At 37.6% G+C, this 18,506-nt stretch overlaps 1 protein-coding gene across 3 annotated transcripts in view; it reads left to right on the plus strand.

The window, feature by feature from the left end:
• The window catches only part of ASAH2 (N-acylsphingosine amidohydrolase 2), an 86,723-nt gene that overhangs the window by 21,346 nt on the left and 46,871 nt on the right, over window positions 1-18,506 (plus strand). For 2 of the 3 annotated variants that reach the window (XM_007182840.2, XM_057531122.1), the window contains exons 8-10: window positions 10,878-10,998; window positions 13,000-13,125; window positions 16,763-16,849. In XM_007182840.2, the coding sequence (XP_007182902.2) occupies window positions 10,878-10,998; window positions 13,000-13,125; window positions 16,763-16,849 (334 nt within the window). The remainder of the gene's footprint in view (window positions 1-10,877; window positions 10,999-12,999; window positions 13,126-16,762; window positions 16,850-18,506) is intronic. The other variant, XM_057531123.1, reaches the window with a different exon arrangement.

Here is an 18,506-nt window from a genome sequence, read left to right on the forward strand (position 1 = left end):
ATGCCACTCTCTCACTTTGATTTAGTTTCTGAATCATTGAAGAATGCTACGAGGACACTCAAAATGCTATTTTTGGGACCAGATCCTCTTTGCTTCCTTGCATATAACTATATAACATATCTGGAAGTCCCAGGGTCAACTGTCAAGGTTATAACAATGCTTTTCCATCTGCTGTGCTTAACAGCCTGCAATAACTTTCTGTTGTTTCTATAGCCGCCGTATATTATCCTTGATGAAATTGCCCCTGCAATTGCCTCTTGTTGCGTAGGGATAATTGCTCTTTGAATACATTAAAAATGATCCAAAACATAAAGTCAAATCTGGGCTGCTAAGTAACTCAGCCACCATATGTAGGTACCTGCTGTTAGGCAGGATTCCAAGGTATGAGGAGTTTAGAAGCACAGAACCTCAGATTTGCAGAGCATGAAGATCATCAAAGTTTAAACTTCAGCTGAGGACTAGAAAGGTGATGCGACCTGCCCAATGTCGCAGCCAAGACTATTCTCTTCACCCTGAAAACCATGTTGAAGTTCATAATTTATTCCTTGCTCCTTGCATTGTTGTTTTCATTTCTTCATTCAAGTCTGCACCAGGCACCTACTATGTGCCCGGCAGTGCTTTCCAGTCCTTGGAATGACGCATTTCCAGTAGATGGTCATAAAGTCAGGAGGCAAATACCTGTGCCTATGCTCCTTGAGCAAATCCTTTAAAATCTCTGAGACTCAGCTTCCACATTTCTCAAATGTAGATGTAACATCTCTCCACGTAGAGATTATTATGCATTCATTCATTTATTAAATATTGTGGAAGATGTGTGTCATGAACTGAACTAGTACTATACAGATACACTGAGAAAAAAATTGGTGTCCTAGTTGTGGTTCTTATAGAACTTATAGTCTACTGGTGGAGACAAAAGGTAATCATATAGTCATACAAATGCATGTATAATTATAATTGGGTTACCTGCTAAGAAAGGAAGGTATGAAGAGCTATCTTGAAGGGACTTGACCTGGGCAGGGAGATTGGGAAAGGCTTCCCTGAGGAAGAGACAATGGAACTGAAAACCAAAGGAAGGGTAAGAACTAACTGGCAAAATGGGGGGGTAAAAAAGAACATTTAACACAGATGGGAAAACATGTGCAAAAGTCCTGTGGCCTGTTTGAGGTGCTGATAGGTCTGTGTGGCTGGAGTGCGAGGACAGTGGGGCAGGGTGTTGTGAATTAAATTCAGAGGTAGAGATGAGATGCCATGATAAAGATTTGGGTCTCTAAACAAAGGGGAATAGAAAATCACTGAAGTGTTTTCAGCTGGGGTTGGGAGTTGGGGGCTCTTGAAGGGTTAGGAAGAGTAGTGACTTGAGGGACGAAAGAATTATGTGCATGCAACTATTCCATAATCCATCAAGTCCTCTACAGTTGTGAGGCCAACATTTGCCTCAGTTGATCTGTCTATAAGGAACATATTTCTTTTTGACTGATACTACTGTATGCAAAAACAGTAAATGATTTTTCTCCAGACGTGGAGAACATGTTTGGGATGTTCTGAATTAAAATATAAGCTGTGTGGCGGTCACAAAATTCACTTTGGGAGATTCTGGAAGGCACCTCAAAGAAGGCGTCTGTGGAGTGGAGTTCTGGGAGATCCTGATGTAGTAAGACGCTATGGAACGAAGAAACGATGAAGGGAGAAAACAAAACAGGTTTCAAGTATCTGTACCAAAAGAAAAATCACAGGGGTGGGCAGATAATCTGAATGGCGGCTCTGGGTGGTGGACAGCCCCTTCTCACACAGTCTCCTTACTGCGGGTGGCTCTGGGAGTGGTAACTGGGAACATTGACTCATTTCCTCAAGTGTGGTGCAGGGGGACAGGCTCTGTCTCACTTCTCTTCCCTTCTCCTATCTTCTCCCGTCTGCCAAGTTTCCTTTCTCAAGTTTGTAGGAGTGGCATGGACCCTCCTTTTTTTTTTTTTCTCACCTCATTACCCCTTTAGGAGTCAGTATAGCACGGCTCCTATTTGTCAGAGCTGTAAGGAAGGTCTGAGCAGGTTTTTGAATGGTTTCTCTATTGTCTTCTGTTTTACACATTGCAAATCCTTTTATTTTTACAAAAAGGGTTATCCTTTCAAGGCACATTTTCAGAAGACAACAAGGGGCAGTGATTTGTGCAACCTATTTGAATAATTTATGTACACACTTAGAAAAACCCAATTTATTAAACTAATTCATTCGAATGATACCTATGGAACTAAGTTTGAGGGGGGTGTGTGTGTATAAATCTGCTCTATGATTTCTGACTATGACTTCCTGAATTATAATTTCTAACTGTTTATTCTCTATGGCTCTCTATTCTCCCCCCTACATTCTCTCCTCAGTGTACTTAACCCCACGCCGAGAGCAAATGTGGAAACCTCAGTGACTGCCTTCCACCAGCCATTCTTGACCTCTTCTCTTTTCTCCATCTCATCATCATGTCTTTATAAATACCTTCTCCATTAGCCTTCGCTCTGGTTTGTGAAGCCCCGCTCTGTTTCTACATCCTGAATTTCTCTTTCCTATTCTGTCTCTTCTATGTTGTTGTGCAGCTTGACGCTGTCTTCTTGCTCCAACTTTCCTACCAGCTTATTTGTGCTCTCCCTTTTCAGGGAAGTGTAGGCCTTGGTTATGTAGTGAGTTTTCATTCTGTGTCTAATCCATCCGCATGTAAAGTGAAGGTGCTTAATAAGGGCTTTCTGATGACGAGGGTGATGAGAGTTGACTGATAGCAGAGATTAATCATGCTTGTTAACTTAAATTGTCCCAAGTTTAGAAACCAAAGCTGTAAAAGCCAGCTGTCATAACTGGCAGAAGACATTGGACTTACTTTACAAAGTCAACCATGGTTAATATTCAGGTACATTTTCTTCTGCCCATTTTCCTATGTGGAATGTATGATAAGAAATAAACATGACTAAAAGGTCATTCTTTCAAGGTAGATGCTCTCTTGGTTTCATATACTATGGGTACTAGAAGCTTTAAAATACTATAAAAAATATTAACAATGTTATCTCCATGTATCTCAAGTGTTTTTTTACTTGTTTTTGTAATGATTCTCTTTATACCTAATAATAATTTTTTTGTCTCAAAAATCTATGTATTTTCAGTTAATATAGCTAACTCAGCGATCTGTAGGTTAGAATATGCCATGTATATTTTTTCTATCATTTTCTTTCAACTTTTATTCTTACATTTTAGAGGTGTCTTTTATGAATATCATATAGCTTTATTTATCTGTTTTTTACTCTGATAATCTTCATCTTTAAATGAGTGAATTTAGTTTATTTTTATGAATTATGATTATTATATATCTGGACTTGTCTATATCTGTCTATATCTCTTCACTTTGTTATTTATCTCACTTTTTCAGTGCTTTCTATTCTTTTTGGGATCAATAGACTAAAAAAATCTTTAAATGGAAAATTATAGTTTCCAAAGATGGTGGCAACAATAGCTCTTATCTTATGTATTCTATACAAAGTGACCTTGCCAGTCCCCTTCAAGAGTGGAGATTTTTCCAGCCTTTGAAACTTGGCTAGCCCCGGGACCACTTTGATCAATAAAAGATGAGAGAAGTGACACTATTCCAGGGCTGGCAAAGTTGTTTTTTAATAGACTTTATTCTTTAGAGCAATTTTAGATTCACAGCAAAATTAAAGTACAGAGATTTCCCATATACGCTTGCCCCCAAACATGCACAGACTCCCTCATTACTAACACCTCCCACCGGAGTGGTACATTTGTTACCATCCATGAACCTACGTTGACAGGTCATTTTCACCCAGAGTCCATAATTTACATTAGAGTTCACTCTTGGTGTTGTACAGTGGTTTTTAAAAATTTTTCCTTTTGTTCATGTATTTCCTAAAATTTCTAAGGTGAACAAAAATAAAAATTTAAAATCATCTGGTAATCCTCGGCCTCAATAACTTCTAATATTTTGTCATATAGCCTTTCAGACCTTTACCTAATCATGTTTATTTTTTTTTATTTTTTGAAAATGATACTTTATTGTATATACAATTTGGCAACTTTTTCATTTAGAATTACCTTATGAATATCTTTCAGTGCTACGTAGTATTTTTTATTTTTATTTTATTATTATTTTTTTAATATCTTTATTGGAGTATAATTGCTTTACAATGGTGTGTTAGTTTCTGCTTTATAAAAAAGTGAATCAGCTATACATATAAATATATCCGCATATCTCCTCCCTCTTGCATCTCCCTCCCACCCTCCCTATCCCACCCCTCTAGGTGGTCACAAAGCACCGAGATGATCTCCCTGTGCTATGCAGCTGCTTCCCACTAGCTATCTATTTTACATTTGGTAGTGTATATATGTCCATGCCACTCTCTCACTTCGTCCCAGCTTACCCTTCCCCCTCCCTGTGTCCTCAAGTCCATTCTCTATGTCTGCGTCTTTATTCCTGTCCTGCCCCTAGGTTCTTCAGAACAATTTTTTTTTAGATTCCATATATATGTGTTAGCATATGGTATTTGTTTTTCTCTTTCTGACTTACTTCACTCTGTGTGACAGACTCTAGGTCCATCCACCTCACTACAAATAACTCAATTTCGTTTCTTTTTATGGCTGAGTATAGACATTTCTCCAAAGAAGATATACAGATTGCCAACAAACACATGAAAGGATGCTCAACATCACTAATCATTAGAGAAATGTAAATCAAAACTACAATGAGGTATCACCCCACACCGGTCAGAATGGCCATCATCAAAAAATCTACAAACAATAAATGCTGGAGAGGGTGTGGAGAAAAGGGAACCCTCTTGCACTGTTGGTGGGAATGTAAATTGATACAGCCACTATGGAGAACAGTATGGAGATTCCTTAAAAAACTAAAAACAGAACTACCATACGACCCAGCAATCCCACTACTGGGCATATACCCTGAGAAAACTATAATTCAAAAAGAGTCATGTACCACAATGTTCATTGCAGCTCTATTTACAATAGCCAGGACATGGAAGCAACCTAGGTGTCCATCATCGGATGAATGGATAAAGAAGATGTGGCACATATATACAATGGAATATTACTCAGCCATAAAAAGAAACGTAGTATTTTTAAAATCACCATTTAAAAATTGTTGTATAGTATTCCATTATATGTATGATAATGTACCAAACAAATTACCAATCATTTGACATTTCAGTTTATAGCTTTTTTCTATCATAAAGTACACTGTGATAAGCATTCATGAACAGATATCTTGTATATATTGCCAATGATTTCCCTAATCTGAATTCCTAGAAGTGGGGTTGCTGAGCCAGTAGAGGAGTATTTATTATTACAGCTTTTCTCATAAATTGCCAAATGGTCCTCTGGAAAACTTGCTGGTTTACACTGCTTCTACCCAAGCATGAATGGAGCATTGTTTCCTGTGCTCTTGCCAGTTTTGGTATTTTCATGCTTTACAAATGTTGTTAAGTAATAGACCCAAAAAAGCCAAATCACTCTTGTTTTCCTTTCAATTTCTTCAGTTCCTGGGTAGTTAGGCTGAATTTAAAAAAATATTCTTATTGGCTACTTTTTGTTTTACTTTTGTTGATTGGTTAATCATACTATTTAGGATGCAACAATTTTGATTGCAGTAACTTAATGAACTTAATGGAATCCACCCAAACCAGATATCTCTCCAGTAACATTATTGCGAGGGTATTTTGGTTTTTTGGGGTTTTTTTCATCCAGGACTTTTGAAGATAACAAAATGAGTAGTTGAGAATGGACATCTCTCTTCTTGAGCAGAGAGGGTAGAAAGATTCTCCAGGATGCTGGCCACCAAGTTCACCTGTAACTTTAGAAGGGTCCTCTGGCTACAGCTCATTGTTCTCCTTTAATCTGAGCAGTCTGGTCTGGAGTCATTGCTTCTGCTTGTTTCAAATTCAGGCTGCCCTTTGGGTAAAATTCCGGGCCCAATAACCCTTACAATGTAACACGATGAAACACCCTTTGCTTTCCTTTTCCCAGTAGTCTGTAGTGGGGTGAGGCCAGGAGGATGGTAAGGCAGGTGAAAAAGTGGTGTGTTAAGAGGTGTTCATTAATTTCAGGGGATGCAATAGACCATGAAATTCCAGTGGCTTAACACATTAAAGATTTTACTGTGCACATTTCCCACTCATGCAAAGTCTAATCAAAATGGGGTGGTCCTTCTTCACATATGTTATTGGCCAGATTCACATGCCCCACCCTGCCAGAGGGACTGGGAAAGAGAGGACACGCTGTTATTTTGTAAGCCCTCAAGTCTCTGCCACAAGAGGGCAGCGTTTCCTCATTTAATTATTTAAAGCTCATATTACATGGGGTGAATATACGTGTGTTGAATACACACATGCACACACATCATATATTTTAATATTGTGTTTACCTTATGAAACACACGTATACACAGGGCTTTGGATATCTTTTTCCCTTTTAGTCATCATCAGCACCAGCTGCAGCAGTATCAAAATCAGCATCAACATCATCACAGTGATGATTTATTCCATTCTTAGCACAAACCAGTCTTTGTGCTAAGCACTTCAGATGTTTCTGTTTCTTTAATTGTCAAATGCCGTGAGGTAGCTAATACTATTATCATTATGTTACAGATATGAATACTGAGTTTCAAATAGGTTAAGTAACTTGTGTCTGATTCCAGAGCTCTTAGCCACTAAGACATATGGCCTCTATATTAGTTTCTTAGGGTTTGCATAACAAAGCACTACAGAGTGGCTGGCTTAAAACAGCAGAAATTTATTCTCTCACAGGTCGAGAGGCCAGAAGTCTGAAATCAGGGTGTTGGCAGGCTTGGTTGCTTCTGGATGCTCTGAGGGAGAATCAGTTCCACGCCTTCCTCTTAGCTTCCGGTGGCTGCCAGCGATCCTTGGCTTGTAGATACATCACTCCGATCTCTGTCTTCATTTTCACATTGCCTATGTCTCTATCTCTGGGTGTCTCTCTGTCCCTTTCCTCTTGTTATGAGGACTCTAGTCACTGGATTTTAGACCCAACCTAAGCCAGTATCTTTTCACTTGATCTTTACCTTGTTTACACTCTAAAGACTATATGTCTAAATAAGGTCCCATTCTGAGGTTCTGGTAGATCTGAATTTTGGGGTGGACACTATTGAATCCACTACAGCCTCTTCTGTTGTATTTGTCCAAAGGGCTCCCATGTTATTACACATCTTCATGAACACTACCTTTGAATGGAGGTACAATATTCTCTTCCCCTGTTGGTGGGCACTTAGGTTGGAGATGGCCACACCTAGCACATAGGACTTGGTGCACAGCACACAAAGGCGCTCCTTTCTCTGGGCTGACTAAGGTGCCTCGCTCGGGGAGCTGAGAGGGGGCTGGATTTCAGCCTCCACTTACCCCTTTGCCAGTCACCTTTGTGCAGAGCATGACCTCCATAAGAACAGGACGGCTCAGGTCTGAGAGAATGGAACCTGGGACGGGTTGTTACTGTTTTAGAATATTTAAGAAGCTCAATTCTGCATTTGGCTTTTCTGCTTCAGAATAGGAAGTACACAAAGTCTGAATTGAAAGAGACACTAGAAAATGTCTCAGTGACACAGGAGAGAATAATTATACTATTCTGTATTAATTTGCTATTTATTGATTCACAAAGCATCGTTGAAATCTATTTGTCAGTCTTAGGAAACAGGGATCTAGAAATTTTAACTAACTTTGCTCCTTATAATGATAAGATCTCAAATCTCTTGACTTTCCTCAGCACCTTGACTGCATCATGCTGACTCAAGTAGAGCCCTGCCCTGTGTTAGTTTCTGCTGTACAACAAAGTGAAACAGCCATATGTATACGTATATCCCCATGTCCCCTCCCTCTTGACTTACTCATCTTTGGAGACCCAGCTCAAATGTCACATCGTCTGTGAAGCATTTTTCAAGGGTGAGATGATGCCTGATGCATCTCTATGTCCCCAGTGTCTGGCACAGAGTCAGAGTTAACTAAATGTATATTGAATGAGCGATTGAATGAGCAGAAGGGACAGAGCCTGCATCCCATAGCAGGTAAGAACATGGGCTTATGGTCTGACAAACCTGGATTCATAGTCCTGCTTCTTGACTTACAACTCTGTGACCTTGGTCATGTTACTTCATCTGTCTGAGCCTTTGTTTCCTTGGTTTGAAATGAGGATAAGGAAAGCATCTGACTCAAAGGGTTCTTGAGAGAATAAAATGAGAACCTATGTATAAAGTTTTTCACCCAATAAGTACTAAATGATAGTCTAACGTTGATAGAATTGTTCTGTGGGTTTCCTTTGATTGCACTGGAGAGGTTGCATCTGGCTGACCTCAGTGTGACCATGTTGGAAGTATTTTGGTTGGAGAGCTTTGGAACTGTCATGGCCACCACCTCATTTTCCTTCCAAACTAAATGGAATAAAACTACAAAAAAGCAGATTTCAACTGACTGGAAAATACTAGTTGACTAGAATATCCCTTGGCACTTGAGTCTTAGGAGAAAGAGAAAAACCACAAAAAAGAAATGAATATAAGGGTTTTAAAACATATAGAAACCTTGCAAGTAACTTCTAGGGAATGACCTTAGAACTGCCTTCAATCCAAATTTCTGTACCTTTGCACAGTGGCAGATACACACCTTGGGGGTTGCATGCAGCCTATAGACTGGTGATTTGGTCTAACACTATTAAAAGAAAAAATTGAAATGGATGAAGGCGGTCAAAAAGTACTACAAACTTCCACTTATAAGTACTAGGGATATAATGTACAACATGATAAATATAATCAGTACAGCTATATATTATATATGAAAGCTCCTGAGTAAATCTTAAGAGTTCTTATCACAAAAATTTTTTTCTTACTTTAATTTTGTATCTGTATGAGACGACGGATGTGCACTAAAAGTATTGTGATAATCATTTCATGATGTACGTAAGTCAAATCACGCTGTACACCTTAAACTTACACAGTGCTGTATGTCAGTTATCTCAATAAAATTGGAAGGAAAAATTTTTCAATGGATGTCAGCATAACAAAAAACAATTATGGAAAATTTCAAATATATGCCAGTTTAGAGTGATTAGTCTAATGAATCTCCATGGAACAATTATCCAGCTTCAATAATTAGCAATCCTCTGCCATTCTGTTTCATCCCTCCTCTCCTTTTTGTTTGTTTGTTTTGCTAGAGTATTTAAAAGCACAAATACCAGATATCATTTCATTCATGAATATTTCAGTGTGTATCTCTACCAGATAAAAACGTAGACAAATATAACTACAGTCCATTATTACAATCAACAAAATTAAAAATAATTTCTTAATATGATCTAAAACCTAGTCTGTGTTCAGTTTTCCCTGATTGTATCAACAGTCTTTTTCCAGTTGTTTTGAGTCAGAATCCAAACAACAGTCCACAGACTACATTTGTTGGCTTTGTGTCTTAAGTCTCTTAACTTGTAACCGTTCTTCTCCTTTGTTTCCATGCCATTTACTTCTTTAAGAATTTTTAAATCAATACATTTTCCCAAAACCATGGATTTGTGGAAGATCTGGCAGCAGCGGCTTATGCTCCCATCAGGCAGCATTTGGCCGCAGCCCAGTAGAGGCTGTGGTCCTTAGACTATGCAAGTGCCTCCGCAATTCAGTCCCTACTGTACCAACCAGCTTAACTCCTATGTTGCCTACCCAGCCCCCGTGGGTGTTGTGCTGGCCACCTCTGACCTACGTATACATCTGTTGGGTAACGAGAACTGAATACTGAATGATGACTTGAAGCCCCCAAACATCCCTAGTCATTAAGTCAATGTTCTGTTTTGTGTACCATATTACTTAGGTAGAAATGTTTTAAAATCTTTCAGCGAAGAAAAATCAACAAAAGATTTTTAAAAATCCTACATTAGTTTGAAAATTTATTGATTGACATCTCTCTTTTCTTGAGTATTCTTGCTAATCTGCTTTACAGCCTTCTATCCTGTAAACACCTTTTTCACCTGTGTCGAGGTTTGATCCTACAAAGGCCACTGAACAAGGTGTCACAAGACCCAAACTTTAGCCTTGGTCCTCTATGACAAGTGGACTTCCATATTGCTTCTCCGAGGCACCTTGTGGGGCGCAGGTAATACCAGCCTGTCTTTCAGGGTTGTTGTGAAATTCAAATGAGATAACAGATGTGAAATTAACTTGTGAACTCTATAGCTCTACACTTAAACAGGTATTACTATGCATAAGGATATACTGAATTATGCATAACATCCTCTTTCACACCCCTGTGCATTTACTCTGCTGTTCTTTCTCTCTGGAATGCCTTTAAGAATTAATTGCTTGTCATCTGTGGTCCCCAAACACTTTATGCCTCCTTATTTATAACATTTGTCACACTGTATCAAAGCCATTTGTTTACATCTTTGTCTTCCGCAAGATTCTAGAGTAAATTGTAATTTATTCAGTGCTCGGCATACAGCTGACTCTCAGTAAATGTCTACTGAATTGGATAGGATTGATTTGAATAATTATTATGTGTGTACCTGTCTTGAAGGATAAAGTCTATGTCGATACAATTCTTTAGGTATATCACCTGGTAACTAACCAGTACTGGCTCTTGTTAAAAGCTTATGATAAAGATGACAATGATGAAATATTTTTAATTTAAGTAAGTGGTCAGACTTCTTGAGTATATTATTAGTAATTTAAGTTTCATTAACAATGAAAGAACCTAAATGTTTTGATAGAATGCCTATCATCAAAAGAATTTTTTTTTTTTCACAGCTGGAGAAAACTTAAGCTCCCAGTCATCATTTTTCACCCCAGTTATCTGGTTCTCTTCATTAACTTAGGGCTTCCTGTTCTTTTACAGCTGGTTTGCCGTCCACCCAGTCAGCATGAACAATAGCAATCATCTTGTAAATAGCGACAATGTGGGCTATGCTTCTTACCTTTTTGAGCAAGAGAAGAACAAAGGATATCTACCTGGAGAGGTGAGAATTTATGTCATTGAAAGCTTCATCTTAATTCATTGAGTATCACCATTCATTCAGTGTTCAGAATAGCTGATTCAAATCTTCAGAGGAAAGTGTCATCATGGATGCCACATACTGACATGCTTGGCTAGAAAGAATTCTCCATCCTCCCTAAGAAAAATTTTAAGTGACTGTTAGCTTTGTGTCAAATACTACTGATGTGATGACTTCATAAAGTTACAGTTAGTTGGATAAGGAAGGGCAAATTACTATATAATAGTTTTTGCCATATATAATTTTTGATTAACTTGGAAATATGATAAACTGTGTTGTGTTTATATCTCTTGTTTTCAGAGATATAAAATTATTAAGCACCTTCTTAATGGTATAGGAATCTGAATGAGGACAGGGAATGAGTCCTTTTCTGTGGTCCAGACTTCCCTCTTAATTTCCTTTCAAGGGATTTCTACTTTCCTGCAGTATGGCCTAAGTCAGAGACAACCCTAATCCATTAGACTTGTCTTTGTAACTTTGAAATGCAGTGAGTGATGGGATCAGAGTTGGGGGTGTCCAGAAACCCAGTCCATGTACTCCAGGAAACTCGTCAGCTTTGTGTAAATTACTGACTGCAGATATTTGGCGAGGAAGGACCCTGCTCTGCTTGACCCCAGCATCTAGCCCCTAATTGCAGAAGAATATATGATGGGATGAGAACCCCAGGCCCTTGCCTACAATAAGTGTTCTGTTACAAAGATATTGGGTTGGCCAAAAAGTTTGTTCAGGTTTTTCTGTGCGATGTTGTGGGAATATTAGCCCATGAACATCTGGTCTGATTTTTTAGCTCCTTTGTTGACAAATCTCTATTTTTTTCATTTTAGCCTGTGTTTTAGGGAAAAGAAAGGAGTTTCCCATTATCTTTTTAGTATAAAAAAAGACACATAATCTCCTGTACTTGATTATCTCTTTCCCTAAGAAAATTTAAGAATTTAAGGTAGAATGGTAGACCAGTTGGTTGAGGTTAAGGTCTTGCCCTACTCTAAAAGGTTTTGTGTTGTTATTTCAGGTTGAAGAGATAGAGAAAATATACACAGAGGGCACGTCTGGGTGGTGGAGGCTATATTTAGGTTCAGTTGTGCAACAGAAAAATCCGGATTGGCTCTTCACTTTTTAAACCAATAGGCTATTTATTTTTAAAGGGAAAATGGATCTCTGAGCTCCAGACACTGGGTTGATAGGTCAGCATTTTATAACTCGTTGTACACTGTATTTTTTGTCAAAATGTTGCTGTTTGAGACACAAATATGAAGCTCTCCTACTTGAAATAGCTTTATTGATAACTGGAATATCACGAGTAATAACACGTATGCTGACTGCAATGTGAGCCTTTTCAGAAATAAAAAATTCTCTCAGAATATTGTACATCCTCCTTTTGTCGTATGCAAACGATTTTGAATAGTTCACCAGAGTGGGTTGAATGTTTGCCTTTTTAATGAACTCATTGTGGTAAATAAGAAAGAATAGACCTTTCTCACCTTTGGGGATGGCCCACACTGTCTGTGGAATGTGCTTTTCTCTAAATAAATCCACTTCTTACCTATCACTTTGTCCCTCACTGAATTCTTTCTGCGATGAGACATCAAGAACCTGAGCTTCATTAAGTCCTGAAACCAGTTGTTCTACAGGAACTGAGACCCCCACTCAGGTGGAGGATGGCGACTACCTGCTGAGCACAAGCACTAGACCCCAGACTGTTTGGAACTGGAAAGTTGATGATGAAGATTCCTAAAACACCACACTGTTACTTCACAACGTATCAATGAGAAGAAAGTCATGAATCCTGCAGCCTTCACCCCCAAATGTTGCCTAAAAATGCTCCCCTGAAAGCCATTGGGGAGTTTGGGTCTTTTGAGCATGAGCTGCCTGTTCTCCTTGCTTGGCCCTGAAATAAACCTTTCTCTGCTCCCCCCCTTCACCAAAAAAAAGAAAGAATAAAAGGCAACTGGATGTTTCTTTTGGCAGGGACCGTATGTAGCAGCTTTTGCTTCATCGAACCTGGGAGATGTGTCCCCCAATATTCTTGGTCCGCATTGCATCAACACGGGAGAGTCTTGTGATAATGCCAATAGCACTTGTCCCATTGGTGGGGTAGGTAATAATGACATGAAATCTGTTTTTGCATCTCGAGTACATTTTACGTTTAACTATTCAACATTCATTTACAATTATGTTCTCCTCAAGTATACTCTGGCCTACTTACTGCTAGCATTTGCTCTTCTCAAAAGCACCTACTAAATTTCGATTGGGTAAAATTGTAGTTTTCCATTTGATTCTTAAATTTTTTGAATGGTAAGACAATTTAGTAAATGTCAGAGATTAAATATCCTTCCCCAAAATTGGACAGCCTGAAACATTTTTCCTTGGCATTTCTGAAGTCACAATTTAGTACAAAAACTGCCTGACTGAGACATTTCTCAGTGATTATAAAGTCTATAGGGTTTTCTAAAAATACAAGGTCAAAATTCTTTTTCCTTTCTTATAAATTACAAACAAACAAAACAATCTTGGTGTAAAAACTCAAACCACATGGGAAGCATAAAGAGCAGTAAAAAGTGAAAGTCCCTGTTCACCTCCTTCCCCTCTACCCTCTCCCTTTCCCCAAAGTTACCACTCTCACACCTCTTCATGTGTTTATTCGTTCATGAACAACATTTTATAACTTATTTATTGATTTTTTTATTGGTATAGGATTTGAGTTTTCTACCTAATTTGTCTTAAAAAAATCTCTTTATGACTATATACAATTCTATGTGATAAGTTTTAAAGGCAACAAGTAAGGCTGTCCTCCCATCTTCATTTAGATTTTTGCAACTTTGACATGAGCAGCAGATTCTAGCTTCTAGGTTCTTATTCTTTGCAACTTTGACATGAGCAGCAGATTCTAGCTTCTAGGTTCTTATGCTTATTTATAGAGTATTTCACCTGTGATATTGCTTTTATTAAACACTATTTCTGGGCTATTTATTTTATCCCAGTCAACCCCACTCAATGAGAAATATAGTTTTAACAATTATACTTTTCCATTGTATATTACTATTTTTATATAGAAAGTCTTCATACACCAGAAACTAACATAACATTGTAAATCAACTACACTTCAATGAAAAAAAGTCTTTGTTACTGTTCACTTCCAAAATTTTTACACACCATTAATTCACATTAGATTTGAGGATTACTTGTTAAATTCCAAAATTCACAGATGAAATGGTTAAATAAATTATAATACTTATTTGCAATAGAATATTATGCATCAACCTCATGTCTTATGTTGGAATACTTAATGTGGGAAAGAGCCCATAATACTAAGGAATTCAGGGTTTAGTATTGCATATTCATCATGACTGCAGTTTTGAGAATAAATGTATCATAGTAAAAAGACAAAATGAAACACACTGATATGTTAACCACGATTTTCTCTTTTTGGCACTATTATAGGCAGTTTTCTATTTTTTGTTCATTATTTTAATTCTATTTATACTTTTTAATACTTTTTCTACAATAAGTATAGTTTACTTTATAATCAGCAAAAATTACAGCAAAATCATACCCCCTTCCACAACACAATTCAGTTTCTCTTTGTTTCCCTTCGTGTTGGATTAGCTTCCCTCATGTCTGCAAGATGCCAGTCATCAGTGAGGAAGGTGTGTGCTTTTTTCTCTCATACCCAGTAGGAGAGAGAGAGAGCCTCTCTTCCAACCACGGAATAAGAATTCTCTTTAGTCTGACTGTCAATTTATGTCACATGTCCATCCCTGGACCAAAACAGTTACTGGAGAAATGGTATGTGTTAATTGGCTTAAGCTGGGTTCCTGACCAATCTTTGGCAAAGCCTAGGGAATTTCCACGATCGCCTTAGACTTATTTGGAATGAGGAATGGGATCACTGCGAGGAGAGAGATGGCTTTTTGAACTAAGTCAGGATACGCTTGAGCAAAAGAGGGAAATGGACAAATGTTGCCGTGTCTTCTGCTTTAATGTGGTTTCTTTAAAAACAAGTTTTTTAAATTTAGAAAATAGCTTTAATGTTTTTTAGAAAAATGATATATGGTTGTTAAAAATACACACAATATTGAAAAGTTCAGAAAATAAAACTTATGTCAAGGAGCACCCCTTCATCCCACAATTAACCTGTGAAAATTTTAATAAACATCCTTCCAGACAACTTTTTATGCACCTGTACACACATATATGTACAATTTTACATAGATGGGATCATATTGTAATGTTGTTCTATACCCTGCTTCCTTATTTCCAGTAAATATAATTTAAAACATTATTTAAACTAACTTTGTAATTTTTAATTTTAAGTACTATAATTTGGTTAACCAATCCCCTACTGATGAGTATTTTCTTTCCTTTCCTGCTTTTCTCCTCACACCCTCTCTCCCTTCTTATTTTCTTCCTTCATACAAGCATGCTATGGTCACTATGCTTGTCATATATTTTTTCACATGTGTGAGTTTCACCTTAGGACAAATCCTTAAAAGTGAGTTTGTTCTTTTTTTTCAAAGCACCTCTAATATACTCTACACATTGCTCAAATACTCTCAATCACGTTTCTACCCACAGTGCATGAGTGACACTTTCCCCAAACTCTCCCCACCAGCAGGTTTGTCAATCTTTCAATTTTTTCCAGCACAAATGTGAAGAGTTCTCTCTTCATAGTTTAAATTTATATTCAATTACTCATTAAGACTGAACATATTATAACGTTGAATGGCCATTTACATTTGCATTTTGTGTGTGTGTGTGTGAATTACCTATTTCATCTGTATCCATGGTGTTATCCATTAGGATGCTTTTTTTTTTTTTTTTTGCTTTTATTTTTTTCCAGCTTTATTGGGATATATTGACATCTAACACTGTCTAAGTTTAAGGTATACAATGTGATGATTTTTACTACAAATAAGAGAATACCCAACTCAATATGAATGAATCAAAATATATTAATAAGGGTATTTTTTTCTTGCTGACTTTTTAAAGCTCCTAATATATTAAAGTCTTAGTTTGTCATAAACTGTGCAAACTCATCCCTCAACACCCCATTTATCAGTTATCTTTCAGTCTTACTTATGTTTTCCCCCCCGATATGGATGTTTAAAATGTTTAAACTGTCAAACTGTGTTCCATATAATTCTTAGAAGGGCCTTTCACATGGTTAGACTTTAGAATATATTCATCCATATTTTCTTTTAATACATTTTGGGTGCCATTTATAATATTTAAGTATCCGATCATTCGCAAACTTTTCTGGTGTAAGAAGTAAAATATAGAGCCAGATGTATTTACTGATTTTTTTCCAGAGGCTCAGCTAGTTGTTCCAATATAATTTTAACTGAGTTTCAATTGAAGGTAATCATGAGCAAGTGCCATAGGCAGGAACCAGCAAAGAGAAAGATGTGCAGCAAATGGAAAGGCCTGGCTTTAGGTAATAGCTCAGATATTAGCTACCTGTATAATCTTCAGTAAATCTAACTCACCTGAGCCTCAGTTTCCTTATTTTTAAAAGTAAGTTTCTAGAATAGATGATTTCTAGCAACATTCATTGCTCTAATTCCGTGAATGATTTTGCTTCTCATAATCTGTAAATTAAGAGAATGCCTCAAAAGAAATGCTGGAATGTGGCTTTAAAAAAATCTATTTGCTTAGATTCACTTGTCATTTTCCATTCTTTAAAAGAATTGCTTATTTCACTAAGAACACATCTTGTGTCATTTTGTTCCAGCCTAGCATGTGCATTGCTATGGGACCTGGGCAGGATATGCTTGACAGCACACAAATCATAGGACGGATAATATATGAGAAAGCAAAGGTAAGCTGTGGGCCCGCTTCTTTCATCTTCATTCAAAGCTATGCTTTAAAATCCACTGACGTTGTTCATCAGGAAGTCCGTAACTGTAAGGAAGACAGCAGGAGCTCAAGCTGCACCAAAGAGTCTGGAAGACTGAATGCTGTTTATTGTCAACCAGGAAGGTTGTTTTCACAAACCACACAGGAACCTCTCTCTGACTGCTTGTGTCTGGCTTCTAATAGGAAGTACATTTAAAAGCGAGTAATCAGGAAACATTCTCTTTCAGCCAGAATGCTTGCTTCAGGCGGTTGGATGATAGATTGTAAAGTTTTCAATTCATGTGGTATGACCAGATATAACCAGACTGACCCAAATTCTCAGAAGTCTCTCAGGTCTTGGCCTGCCAAGTCACCTGACCATTTCTTTCTTTTTTAAAAAAAAAAATTAATTAATTTTTGTCTGCGTTGGGTCTTCGTTGTTGCGCGCAGACTTTCTCTAGTTGCAGTGAGCAGGGGCTACTCTTTGTTGCCGTGTGCGGGGTTCTCACTGCGGTGGCTTCTCTTGTAGAGCATGGACTCTAGGTACGCAGGCTTCAGTAGTTGTGGCACACGGGCTCAGTAGTTGTGGCTCATGGGCTCTAGAGTGCAGGCTCAGTAGTTGTAGCGCATGGGCTTTGTTGCTCCGCGGCATGTGGGATCTTCCCGGACCAGGGCTCGAACCTGTGTCCCCTGCATTGGCAGGCGGATTCTTAACCACTGCACCATCAGGGAAGCCCTACCATTTCTTAACTTTTCCTTCGGTGACAAGGTAAAGCTGAGTGGCACCACTGCCAATTCTTGCAATTTGGATTCAAATTAGTCCCTGGTCTTTTTTTTTTTTTTTTTCAATCAGTTCACTTTATTTATCTTTTTTTCTGAATAATAAACTAATACATGTTCCTTGTAGAAGAAATGTAGAAATTTCACAAAGGCCAAAGAAGAAAGAAAAATCACTCATAGCCCCAGTATAGAAACAAACACTATTAACATGTTACTGAGGTTCACTCCTATACTTTTCTTTTTTTTTTTTTTTCCACACACACACACTGTATTTTATTTTTACAAGAGATAAATAGACTGACACCAAGCATTGTACATGGATGACCACAACAAAAGCAACAATGACTGCAATTACCAAACATGAAACACACTCATACTATGTCATAATATTGACATTCAGTCTAGTAATCCTCCACTGTAACAGCTCCTTTACTTTGCAGTGAAAATTGATTTGTATATTCTTTGCCTCTGAGTCCTTGTGGGATTTTTTTTTTTTTAATTCAGACAGAAATTCACAAAAATTATACTCATCCTCATCAGTTCACTCAGTCCCATGTAATTAATTTTTTTTTTCATCTTGATCTTTTGTTAGCACTTTTATGAGTTCATCAGTTTTTCATTAGAGTTCTGAAAATGCTTATTCATTCAGTTCAGCAGTACAGTCAGTTACCAGAAACCTGTACTTGTCAGAGTCTTTTCCATGAATTTCTTGAAGATGAAACCCTTTTATAGGAACATATTTGCAAAATCATCAGAGTACACCCAGAACTGTCTGTAAATGACAAAAGACTTAAAAATGACCATGGTTAAAGATTTGATGAAAGTTCATAATAATGCAGTTGACAAGAAAATTAGTTATT

The sequence above is a fragment of the Balaenoptera acutorostrata genome, chromosome 16 (genome assembly GCF_949987535.1).
Source record: "Balaenoptera acutorostrata chromosome 16, mBalAcu1.1, whole genome shotgun sequence".
NCBI lineage: Eukaryota > Metazoa > Chordata > Mammalia > Artiodactyla > Balaenopteridae > Balaenoptera > Balaenoptera acutorostrata.